General features: G+C 39.0%; 1 protein-coding gene across 1 annotated transcript; it reads right to left on the reverse strand.

The window, feature by feature from the left end:
* Positions 1–1,125: 1,125 nt before the first annotated feature.
* On the reverse strand, positions 1,126–12,203 carry caprin2 (caprin family member 2). Its single transcript, XM_079816654.1, has 21 exons — positions 12,023–12,203; positions 9,634–9,874; positions 9,416–9,478; positions 9,248–9,334; positions 8,843–9,081; positions 8,087–8,169; positions 7,339–7,476; positions 7,206–7,246; positions 6,859–7,110; positions 6,401–6,442; positions 6,208–6,327; positions 6,029–6,113; positions 5,893–5,945; positions 5,688–5,795; positions 5,502–5,585; positions 4,668–4,784; positions 4,358–4,532; positions 4,099–4,269; positions 3,755–3,852; positions 3,424–3,484; positions 1,126–2,368 (listed from the first exon to the last, which is right to left on the reverse strand). Exons 1-21 carry the CDS (start codon positions 12,025–12,027, stop codon positions 1,806–1,808), a joined length of 2,826 nt encoding a protein of 941 aa, XP_079672780.1. The 5' UTR covers positions 12,028–12,203; the 3' UTR covers positions 1,126–1,805.
* Positions 12,204–13,056: the final 853 nt, after the last annotated feature.

Raw genomic sequence — 13,056 nt, forward strand, 5'->3', positions numbered from 1 at the left:
AATGTATTTGTTTTTTCCATTACGCACAGCACAGACGTCATCGACGAGTAGGGCAACAGCGGCCTCTTGTGCTCATCTCGAAACATTTTTAAACTATGTTCAACGATTATAATACCCTCGCGATTAAATGACATCGGGTTTTCAAACTTTTTACGTCTACATTATCCCTTTACAAAAGGACCTTCTAAAAAGTAAAGGCGTTTATAGACTTGTTTGACGCAAGGCCGCAGGCATAAAAACATATAGGCTACTGCAGGTTTAAAATGCATCTAAACATGATAAGTATTATTGCTTTTTAATCAAGTTGTAAATTGTATTAAATTATGCAGAGCATGTGAAGATATTTTGTATTTAGGATAAATGAGGTATTTTGTTGTTTAAAGTCATTTATCAAACTGCAATTGAATACTAGGCTACATCATTTAATAGAATATATTTTTAAACTATAAATTACATTAAACAAATCTACACAACCCTGACATGGAAACTGTAAAATGTTTTAAAGTATTTCTAGTTGAAGAAACACTTATGCATATATAAAAAGGATCATATACTGAAATGAGCCATGAAGATTGGTAACAGAAAATTAGAACAGGCCGAAACAAGCATACAAACCTGTCAGCATTCTCACTCCACCTGATGCAAGCTTACTTTCATCCAATTTTCACCACATTTTAATGGAAAACATGTTTAACCTGGGGTTTTCACCCCACTTGTTATAAAGACAGCTTTTGACACTCTTTCAGCTTTGCGACTTATAGCAAACTGTGTGATAAGCAACTTCAGGTGATGAAAATTTGTCCTAACAGAAGCCTAGTCTCCATGTAAATTGAGGTAAATAACCCACTTTAGATGCATTGATGCCAACAGCTAGACCAGCTGCAAAGGGATAGTTCAACTAAAAATTTAAATGTGCATTTACGTAACCTCAAGTTGTCCCAAACCTGCATGAATTAATTTGTACTGCTGTACACAAGATATTTTGAAGAAAATGTAGGAATTATTCATTCAGGTTTGGAACAACTTGAGGGGGAGTAAATTACAGAATTTGCATTTTTGGGTGAACTATTCCTTTAAACTGAGTTTTCACAAAACTTGCTGCACAAATGAATCCATCACAGAAGTGAACTGCACATTTTTTATTTCAGGCACAAGAGGAAGCAATTTTGGCCTAGACGCCTTCACGGCAGAGTCAGTGTTCAAGTGATTCACTCACTGCATGTTTCACAGACAAACACACAGATTAACACACACACCCAAAACCCCAACAAGGCCACCAAGTCCTTTTAAAGTGCTCAACATGTCAAGTATTACCAGAAAAAAAAAATCCTCCATTCTTGCAAAGCGATGCATGTGTTCAATGACATGAAAAACAGAAAGGCACCATGTTGCAGACTTCTGTATGCCTGGGAAACCGCTCTCGCAGATGAGAATACAATGCCATTTAACAAACACCAGAAGATGCTTCTGAATGTTAGGATTTCAGTTTAGGGCACACTAAATGCAGCTACTATGGGTTACGGGTTTGTGCACCCAAGTACACAATAAAGACTTTCAAAAAACTGGGGAAACAAGAAAACAAAGTATACTAAATAAATAAATTAAGAGAACAACCCAAGTAAGCCCATGTAAACTTTTACCGCCAGAACATCTTACTTTAGCTTTAACACTGACTTTTATACTATTGAACATCTTTCAAACATGCAGTTGCACCATGCGTAACCAAAAGCGCAATAAAGTGCAGAGTTGCTTTCAAAGAACATCCAAAATGCCACATCCCTTTTTGTGCCCATTTAGAGAGATGCTCAGTCCTGGTACAGCAGGAAACCAGAGAAGGTGCTGTACTTCCAGCTGCTGCCATAGATGGCACCACGGTGAAGCCGCAGCCACACCTGGTCGCCCTGGAACAGCTGGAGGACAGCGTGATTGCTGGCAGTCTCATGGTCCGGAGCGCCGTCATTGGCATACGCGGACACCATCACCTCTTCGTTGCGCATGAGGTTGACGTACAGGGGCACGCTGATGGCCAGCTTCAGGATGTGGAAGATGAATACGTAAGTGCCAGCAGCAGGACAGGTGAAACGGCCGTAGGTCGTGTCGAACATGTCGCCGAGGTTGGTGTGCAGCTGGTCGAAGGCGATCGGCTGATCCAGAGTGCCAGGGGTGAAGTTGGCCGTGCGGGCGGCGGAGAAAGCCACGCGGAGTTGGGCGAGCGGGTACACATGTACCGGCATCAGAGTGTGCGGGCCCTGGGGTGTGATGGGCACTTCCATTGGCGGGATGGAGAGTGTGTCACTGATTCCTGAGTCGAGCGGATACATAGCCTCCCGGTCTGGGCTGCTCACCTGAGAAGAGTCACTCCAACCAGCTTAAAAGGGGGGGAGGAGACACAGAAAGACCATCACTTTGATCGATTATAATCTATAGAGTCATTTCTCACAAGTGTTGGGGAAAAGTTACTTTTAAAAGTAATGCAATACAATATTGCTTAACTTCCTAAAAAAGTAACCTATTGCGTTACTTTTTACAGAAAGTAAAGCATTGTCAATGGTTTTTTGAATGGGGCTTTGAATAAATGGCCTAAATAAGGTCTGTGTGTGAACACAAGCTCAAGACACTTTCATGTTTTATTCTACGACCTAAAATACATCAGTATTACCCACTTGTGATTTTTTGAAGATGTTTCGCATCTTGAAAAAGGCGGTTGCTAAAAAGTGGCCAAATGGGACTACAGAGGCTGTCAAGGAGATTAAAGGTCATCACGCCGAAAAGTTGAGCGCAGTCCGCTTTTGCACCCTCATTATGTTCATAAATGTGCTCTTATAATCTATTCTAACTCAAACATTCTGGGAAAATGTTTTTAGATAAAAACTGAAAGTTGTCGAAAGCTTAGTAATGATGACGTTGAAATCGCAGGACCGTGGTGTAGTTTGTTTATAGCCTTTAGTTTTTTACTTCTAGTGACTGCATTTAGGCTTCAGAATTTATACAAATTGTGTTCATCTGTGATCTTGATGGAAAAAACGTGCAAGTATCAAACTTTTGTTGATCACAGCTTGTTTTTAGCAATAACACAAAAGCCTATGGGAAAATCCTATTGGGTTTTTCCTTGAGGGAACCGGTGCAAAGCTAACTGCCAGTTGGCCTACAAAGTGATGTCCTACCTGCACCACTCTAAAGTGCCTCTGCACTTATTCCTGATTTCTCTCAACATGGGGACAGGAGAGGTGTCAATAATTGGGAAAACTTATTGGAAAAAGTAACGTTACTTTACTAGTTACATGAAAAAAAGTAATTGACTACATAGCTTGCATTACCCCAACACGGTTCCTCACAGCTTAACTTTTGAAAAGGGAACATTTTTTATTAGTATCAGTATTAAATGTGCTTCAACAAAATACCAGAATGAGTGATTGCTCATACCACTGCTCCTATGAGTTGCTGCGCCTCCACCTCGTTTGAAGTTCTGCTGATACCCGTTTTCCTATAGGTAAAACAAGCACAGCTGACCCAATATAATATATAACCTAATATATTGCCTACAACAATTTATAATATCATAAACACTATAATGGGTAAAATAATTTATTGTTTAGTATAACTTAAATTGCATTAAGACAAAATTATAAATAAATAAACAAGGCCTATAATATAAAAGCACAAAATATATATAACATTTACTGGCTTGTTCATAATTATTTAATTTCTCTTATTTAAGTAAATAAATAAAGGAAATCAGTAAAAACAAACTTACTCTGGACACATAAAAGGCAGATGGAGGGTCTCTGTGTGTCTGTGATATGAAACCCCCTCCTGGAGAACGCACATTCACTCTGTAGGCCTCATAACCACCTGTAAATCAGTCAGAAGGAAAGAAATGCAGGGTTTACTCTATTAATCCACATCTTCTATAAATTGCAAAGATAACCAATAGTATAGATTGAACGTTTGTGCAAGAACAAGAGTACTCATGCATAGGCTCAGTGTTAAAGTTTAGAACAGAAAATACATCTCCGTTATGTGATCTGCACAGTATGAATAAAAAAAAAATAGGAAAGCCTAAAAGGGAGTGAAGGAGACAGAGGAAGAGGACGGTACCTCTGTAGCCACCAGGTGATCTGTATGAGTGACCCAAACCCCTGCCTGCACGCGTCATACCTCTCGCTGTACCGCGGGGGTAGCAGGACTGACTCAGACGAGACTGTGGCTGAGGGGTCGAGAACACATGACCACCTGTGCTGACCGGACACTCCACCTGGTACTGGCCTTCTGCAAAAACACACGATTGGTAAGGCTAAATCTAACAGCCTGAGGGAGTGTGTGTATGTGAGAGAATGTCTCAGTGAGTGAGTGTCACCAATCTGTAGGTCATCTTCAGGTAGGTTGAGTTCAGGTGGCGTCTGGGTGCTTGCAGTGGAATAACTCTGGGTTTTGGCCGGTGTGTAACTCAGATGCATAGACTCCGAGAATCCACTCTCATCTGACTTCATCCCTGAGCTCTCACCGATTGGCAAAGATGCCACATTAAACACCTGATGAGGAGGGGGAGGGGGGGGGGGCTTAATGCGAATCACCTCAGCTTCTAATAGGATGTTTTTCATTATTGAAATAAATGGAATTGATGTTAGGGACATCTGAGGCATATGGAGACGAAACATTATGCTCACAGAGTGAATGTTGTGGAAGTTGTTTTCTGCATTGATGGATCGGTGACTAGGTGGGGTTGAAAATGTCTGCGCAGGCACAGTGGTTGATACTCCATTGCATAACATCGGCTTTCCTGCCTGACACGCAAACAAAAATAAAGTAAATCCCAAAAACACTGTTTTAAAAGCACTGGATAGTCATTTCCGTGGCACCAGATGCCATCTCAAGTAATTTAAATTTCCACTTGTAAACGCTCATAACCACAAAATCTTCAGAACTCAAGGTTATAAACTTAAAAGGAACACTACACTTTTTTGGAAAATAGGCTCATTTTCCAACTCCCCTAGAGTTAAACAGATGAGTTTTACCGTTTTCGAATCCATTCAGCCAATCTCCAGGTCTGGCGGTAGCACTTTTAGCATAGATCATTGAATTTGATTAGACGGTTAACATCTCGCTCAAAAAAAACAAAACTATTCCTATTTAAAACTTGACTCTTCTATAGTTACATCATGTGCTAATGAAAAGTTGCATTTTTCTAGGCCGATATGGCTAGGAACTATACTCTCATTCCTGCGTAATAATCAAGGAATTTTATTTAGCCAAATAAATGTTTAAAATACTACAAATGACAAACATTTAGGCACCACAACATTATAGCGTACGGTATGTAAAACTGATATTCATTTTGAGATGCTGAAGATCAGACTTTTAAAGATTAACTTTAAGTGAGCGTTAGATTAAGGCAAAAGTAATGGGAAATAAGCATATTAAAAAATATATGCAAATTAAAACCTATAAATATATAGATGTGTGTTTAGTATGAATCAGAATTATGTCCGTCAAGTTCTTACCGGTCCAGTGCTTTGGTTTTCTAGAGGGACTGAGATGGAGGATCCCCTGCGGTACAGTGGAGGAGAGGTGAAGCCCTCACTTTGCTTCAAACAAAACAGATACCATTATAGCATATTTAAGATAACAAGCATAGTATTTGATAGCTTGAATTCAATAACTGTACTATCACAAACAAAAAAAGTTACATGTGGCTCATCTTCATGCAGATCAAGTTCAGAGCTGGTTAAAGAACGGTCTCCATTGGACAGACTGCCTTTACCCTCTCCAGACAGCAGCATCCGTAAAGGAGTGCTCTACAATCAGAACACGTCATATTTGTCACAGAGAATGCTGACCTCATGTTTTTGTTATTCACAAAATAAGCTCTCATATTAAGTAGAACATGCTCACCCGCTGGGACGGAGGCAGAATATCTGATGGGCTTTTTGTCAGTTCCCTTTGTGCTGCATGTTAAAAGCAGACTATCAATATCAGTTTAACACCATCCTATTCTTATTGTGTAACTTAATATGGAGCGCTCATGTACCAATAGGAGTAGAGCAGCCTGGAGATGGAAGGCATATATTTGCTTGACTGTTTACGGGTGAGGTTTCTCCATCCAGAAGAGACGCCTGTAAACAGAAGATCGAGGAAAAGTCTCTGAACACCTGCTTTCTAAAAAGTTGCTGCGTTTTGATAAAAAAAAAAAATCAATTTAATGCATGCCTGCATGAAGCTGAAGGAGCCAGAGATCTGGTCCATCAGAGTCTCCAGCTCCTGTTTACGCTGAACAGGGTCTTGTGGTAACGGAGATGGAGAAGCAAAGACTTCCACTGCAACAGGAATCTGATAAAGCAAAAAAAATAATGCTTTAACTGCTTTGAAAGGAATGAGTTTATGGTGGATCTAAATAACGCACCGGTTTAGAGTCCTGCACCACCTTGGTCTTCCTTTGACGTTTCTAGAAGACACAACATCCATGTAAAGTGATAGAAACAGACCTTGTTACATATTGAATGGTTGCCCAACATGCAAGAGCAGTCAGTTAAGCAGAAACATGTTTAAGGGGTTTTAAAACTACAGTCCGCAAAGCCCTATGGGACCACAGGAGGGTGTTAGGGGTCCTTAGAATTTACTAAATATGCATTTTATTTTAATTGAATTATATTAATAGATTCTAAAATTGGGATAGGAAAATAATGTGTGTGTGGGGGGAGGAAAATGCTGTTATTTGAGTTAATTTTGGCTATATTCCCATTTATCTTTATTCAGTATATATTGGTCTGCATGAATTTAAGCAAGGGAAATCATACTCCGGGGTCCCAAATAAATATAAATAAAAAGGAAAAATACATTTGAATGGACAAGTTTTTCCACCTCCTTGGGGTCAACCGTGGGTCTCTTCAGGATGTCTGTAGTCTTAGGAATCAATCCTGCTGCCCCCTTCCATGGCTTCTGTATGGGGGACTGAGAGGATACAGGAGGTTCAGAAAGCTCCATTTCCCATGAGTCCGGTGGCTCCCTTTCCTTCATAGCCAAAAACTCATCCTTCCAGGTACGAGGCGACGCTTTCTCTTCCCTCCTACGTTCAGCAACGTCCTTTTCAGGTAGGTATCGTCTGTTAATAAACTGGCATCATTCAGAAGTTACTGACCTGCTTGCATTTATCCAAAACACAGTTTATAGAATTGATGACTAAAAAGATCACGGTCAATTGTTTTTACCTCTTTGGAAGGCACTTCTTTTGAGCTCAACTTCATCAGCGCTAGAACACAGAAATATAAATGGCATGTATTAGAGAAAAATAACGGCTGCTTAAATGATTAAAAACTGGAGCTTAAATTTAAATAATCTCACTGGAGAGGCTACAAGGCAGAGATGGAGGGTCAGCCTTTACGGCCTCAGTCTTCTCTTGACGGTCAACTTTAGGAAGTGGTATGTGATCAAAAAAGCCACAGTCCACTAGCTGAAGCAGCTTCTCCTTCATGTGCTTATCTGAGGAAACACGACAGCACTCACATTCACAAATTTGGACTTTGACAGCCTTTTCAGTAAGGCTCAAACCCACCTTCATCAACATTTATTTATGAAATAACACCATATCAGCAGCAATGGCTATATTCATGGCAATCAACAGTGTAATAATGAAATAATCACTAATAGATTTACAATAAAATTTAACAAATTTGTCTTAATATACAAAATCAGACATGCACTAATCACAACAACGGTAATAATTACATAGAGTCCTTAAATGTAATATTTGATAGAAATTCTAAAATTATCCTTCAACACAAATATAAAAAAAAGGTTATTTTTCCTGCACAATGTAAACCCTTTGATTTTTTTTAACTATTTAAAAATTATACCAGTGATTTTTATAAAATACAATTTTATTATATATAATAAAATAATTTTATTATAAAATCACTAGTATAAATAAAATAAATTATCTGCTATGTTACCTTATATAACCATAGAAGGGAAGAAAAAAATCCTGGCTCATTAGATAACACACGGAAAGACAAATGAATTTGGCTCATTAGATAACACGCTGAAAGCCATCAAATTAATTTGACAATCAGAGATTGAGCTAGAAACTCACATGTCGAGCCAGCGACTGGACTTTCTTTCCCTTCCAGCAGCTCCCCGTAAACAATAGCAGCCCGTTCCATCTGATCCTCTAAACTAGAGCATGAAACAACAGGAAGACCATGCCACATCAACAGGCTGAAAAGACGACACCAAATACAGCTAGACATGTTAGGGACAACATACAGGTAGCCACTCATTATAGAAAAAATAAATCAGGAGGGCTCTTGAATCATACCGAAGGAGATTTTTTTTGGTGATACTGACCAGCTGACTGTACATCACAGACCTAGCACATAAAATCAATCTCATTAAAAAAAAAAAAATTAATTAACCAAACCGACTTGTGTGGTTCAAAAGGCAGACAATGTGCACTCAAGAAATGGAAGCCTTTTATTTAATAGTAAAATTCCATCTAATTGAATAATGCTTACATAACTTAATTGAATAATTAAGGATTGTTCAATTTATTAGTCCACAATGGAAATTATAAATTATAAAGTTTATTAGTAAAAAAAAAAAAAAAAAGTAAACATACTGTGAATATTTTATGTAAAGTTTGACCAATCAGAAACCAACCTCCAGAGGGACAAGGGATCTGACTGTGCCCAGGACTGAGGAACCCTCCCTGGGCTGGCCAGGGAGGTTGGAGAGCATGGAGCTCTGGGTCATAGTATTTCGTATTTGTAACTTTGTATTGAATCAAGCATGTACAAAACAAAGAAAAAAAACATTGACTATAGAGCTGAAGACACGGTGTAGCACAAACCTCATGCGATGGTCTCGTTTGCATCCCAATAATGACGCCAGATCCAGCAAACTCTCCGTGTCCTGCGTGGTCAGGCAACCGGAATGTTTTCTCATGTTGCAGAAGTTCCTCCGGACGTCCTCTCTCTGCAGACTGTGGAGGACGTATTGCACCTGGAGAACCAAGCTCAGACGTTTCCTCTCTTGTTCAACCCTCATGATCTTCTCTTGGCGAACAACTTTCCGTTGAGCCTTCAACAACTATCGCGGAGAGAATCAGATAGTAGTATAGTTTTATGTAATGCCATGACAGCATCTGAGGCTCTTCATGGCAAAAACTGAATTGAGAGTTGAGAATCAGAAGATCCAGTGAAACATTAAGCACAATTCGAGTCTGCTCTGTGCTTTACAAATGCGTAAGCCTTACATCTTGTGTGAGGGCACCAATGGTCTTCTGGAGCTCTTTGGCAAATTTAAGATTGTGGACAACCTCCTCATACTTCCCCACAGCTTCCTACAACATTACCACACATCAGTGATCTTGAAACAAGCCCCATTTCCCAAAATCCAGCATATAAAAATGAAGAACGATTACCAGTTGGTCTTGATTTAGTTTTTCCCCCTTTTCCATCCTCTCGTTGTAGCCTTCCAGTTTCAGCTGTAAAAAAAAAAAAAAGCTTTGTTTTATGCCAAGTCACATGAACAAGACTGAAGGACATTTGGTGCTCTACGAGGAAAACAAAACCACCAATTCCGTCTGAACACAACTCATTCGTTCATGTCGTTTATGCCCAAATAACATAATTAAGGCACCTTCTTTTTCTCAATGTTACGGATCTTGTGCTTGAGGCAGATGAGGCCGTCCTCGATGTACTTCTCGTAGCCGTAGTAGGAGGTCGCGGCCGGGTTAAGGGCGAGCTGGAGGGCGGTAAGCACTCGAGGGGACTCGGATTTGGGGCTGCCCTGGCCATCCTCCTTCTCCATGGTCAACTCTGAGGGAGTCAACGTCTCTATAGTCCGAGATGGTGACAGCTGAACCATGATCTTAGTCTCTCTGATAGACAGGGGAAATAAACAGAAAGGTCACAATTTACTTCACTAAATTTGAAAGACAAATATTGTACTTTTTACTCCACTAGATTTCCATCACGGTCCTCAAAGTAGAAAGTGATTTCTATGTAGACGCTTCGAAAGTAAGTGTCATTCACGTTTTAAAGAAGAACAAATCATCCAAACACCATGATACAAATCTATTGACATTTTCCTCAACGAATACAAGACAAATGTTAGGAAGGGAAGAGATCCAGTGAGAACTGATTTCCTTCGTGAGATGCGCACATTTGAATTGCTCAAATGTGAATGTCTGGGAGAATGAGAAGAGCAGACATGTGGATAAGTCTGAAGGCAACAACAAGAGAAAGAGCTAAATTCAAGATGGATGCGCACACAGAAAGCTGCTTCTCGGATGCTGAATTTTTACATTTATAAAACCTTATATTTTGTCAACTAAGACTAGACTAAAACAATTCAGATGCCTAAAATTGTATTAAAACTAAACAGCATTTTAGTAAAAAAAGACTATGACTAAAACTATATTTGCTGTTAAAATTAACACTGGAAGCATGGTCGGGCAAATTATTTATGGATTTGCCCGCCAAGTTGCCGTAGCCTTGGGGATACAGCGCTAAAGCATAGGTAAAGTTCGACAATAACGTTAGTTAGCATGCAAAAAACATAGTTGGGCTAATAATGTTAACTGAAGTCATTTCAGAAATATGTTTTTACATATTCTAATAAAAAAAAAAAAAATGTATAAACCTCTCTTTTCTAGTACGATTTCGACTTTGAGAAAAGCTTTGGAACTTTTAAACAGGTATTTCAATGCTAGCATGTCAGATGGAGCATGACTGGCTTAAACCAATACGATGGCACAGCGTGATTCATACAACAAGAAAACAAAAAGTGTCCTTTTAATTTTGATACTCAAGTACTTTTAAATGCAAGTACTTCTGTACTTTTACATAAAAAGCTCTCTTTACAACTTTCACTTGTAATGGAGTCATATTTGACCAGTAGTACTTTTACTTTAACTCAAGTAATGGAGTTGTGTACTTTGTCCACCTCTGCACCTTTATATTGCATGCCATTGACACAGAGGTCATAAACTTTATACTGACACCTATTGACATGAATGCAGCTAAGTTTATTTGCAGGAATATTGGTTCTTATTCTGCAACCAATAGTTTGATAAAATGGGGTCATGTGTCCTCAACATGGCCATAATTGGGCGACCCATCTTAAATTTAAGGCCACAAATATGACTGATGTCTTATGTAGCCAAACGGTGTACCATTTTAAGTATCAAAAGTAGTAATGTTATTTTAGGATCATTGAGATACTACTATATAGTTTTAGTCAACTAAAACAACAAAAATAAGAGTGACAAACTTAATTTATAGTGAACTTCCTCTTTAATTGTACATTTTAAAATCCCTCAAGACCATAAAAAAGTTATTATGGAATGCATTATCACTCTTTTTAATGCCGGGGCTGCATAAAATAGCTTTCCTTTTAAAAGCATGCATATAAGGCCATCGAATGCATCGAGTTCAGTAACCCAATGACACATTTTGTAAAGGAAATATCAGCAGACAGAGAAGTTAAGCACGAAAAGCATAGCCTGAATATACTGTATGCTAACTGTAGAATTGTATAAGCTAAAGTCTGCCCATGTGTCTGGACATTCGCCAGTGCTCACCATGACACGGCATTTAGGCTACATACTAGAATGATAAAAGCACCAATAAAAGTCGAAATCCCCACGGAAATCAGTATGTAACATTAAAATCGCGGTCATTTAACGTCAGACATTTACAAATATTCAATAGAACGTCAAATGCAATTCTGGCGCTCGTAAGCATTGGTTATGAATCCAGCATAACACCAAATCAAGCTACACTAACTTGCATTTCAAAAATAGCAACAGCAATACTCTAAAAAGCAACTTTTAAAGCATTTATCCGACACGAGTGTGATGCTTTCCAGAATAATCCTCCCCAAACAGCATCGACGGGGTGCCACCACCCAAATGCACGCGCAGAGAACGCAAATAAGTTGCCAGAGGAGGAATAAAGGCACAGATGCATGTGACAACATAACGCACAGGTGCAAGGAGCAAAGCATCCGCAGATATCTCACCGACCTCATGCGCCTCTGCCGGTGTGTGTGTTTGTTTGCTGCGTTTCAGATCGTTAGGATGACTTGGGTGGGAAGACTGCTCATTTAGAGTCAACGCAAATGAGATAGCCTTTCGGTGAGTTGGTGGATAGACGAAATAAAGCGATGGGTAAACCGAGAGGACAGACCGCAGCCGCCTCTCATCTTTTTATGCCCCCAGAGCAGAGGAAACCCATCAGCTGGAGGAGCAATCATGACGTCACACAGCCAAACAACAGGACAATCCCCTCGCGCAACCTCAGCACTTCCCTCCATCCACCCACGGCATGCATCTATCTATCTGGTGTGTCACCATTTCAAATATCACCATTTATTGAGCTGATATATTCTTTGTTTTAAAAAAAAGTTGTTTTTATGTTTGGGGTCGGTAAGATTATTATTATTTTTTTTTTTTTTAAGAAGACATTCTCTCCAAGGCTGCATTCATTTGATCACAAATACAGTAAACACTGTAAGACTGTGAAATATTATTACAATTTTAAATAAATGTTTTCTGTATGAATATATTTTACAAATGTTATTTATCCCTGTGATGACAAAGCTGAATTTTCAGCATTATTACTCCAGTCTTCAGTGTCACATAATCCTTCAGAAAAACTGATTTGGTGCTCAATGAATGTATTGTTATCTGTTTATAATACGTCTTATTTTGTATTATTATTATACACTTTTGATTAATTTAAAGGGATAGTTCACCCAAAAGTGAAAATTCTGTCATCATTTACTCACCCTCAAGTTGTTCCAAACCTGTATGAGTTTCTTTGTTCTGCTGAACACATATTACGATATTAAGAATGTTTGTAACAAAGCAGATAGAGCAACCATTGACTACCATAGTAGGGGGGAAAATACTAATGGTTGCTCTATCTGCTTTGTTACAAACATTCTTCTAAATTTCTTCATTTGTGTTCAGCAGAACAAAGAAACTCATACAGGTTTCGAACAACTTGAGGGTGAGTAAATGATGACAGAATTTTCATTTTTGGGTGAAATATCCCT

The sequence above is a fragment of the Gobio gobio genome, assembly GCF_949357685.1.
Source record: "Gobio gobio genome assembly, chromosome: 5".
Classification (NCBI taxonomy): domain Eukaryota; kingdom Metazoa; phylum Chordata; class Actinopteri; order Cypriniformes; family Gobionidae; genus Gobio; species Gobio gobio.

What these genes read in the sequence shown, in the direction of transcription:
- caprin2 (XM_079816654.1), bottom strand. An exon ending in TGGTGCAGGACTCTAAACCG is followed by an intron (nt 6,328 to 6,400) that starts GTGCGTTATTTA and finishes TTGCTTTATCAG; the next exon opens with ATTCCTGTTGCAGTGGAAGT. An exon ending in ATCACCTGGTGGCTACAGAG is followed by an intron (nt 3,853 to 4,098) that starts GTACCGTCCTCT and finishes ACTGATTTACAG; the next exon opens with GTGGTTATGAGGCCTACAGA.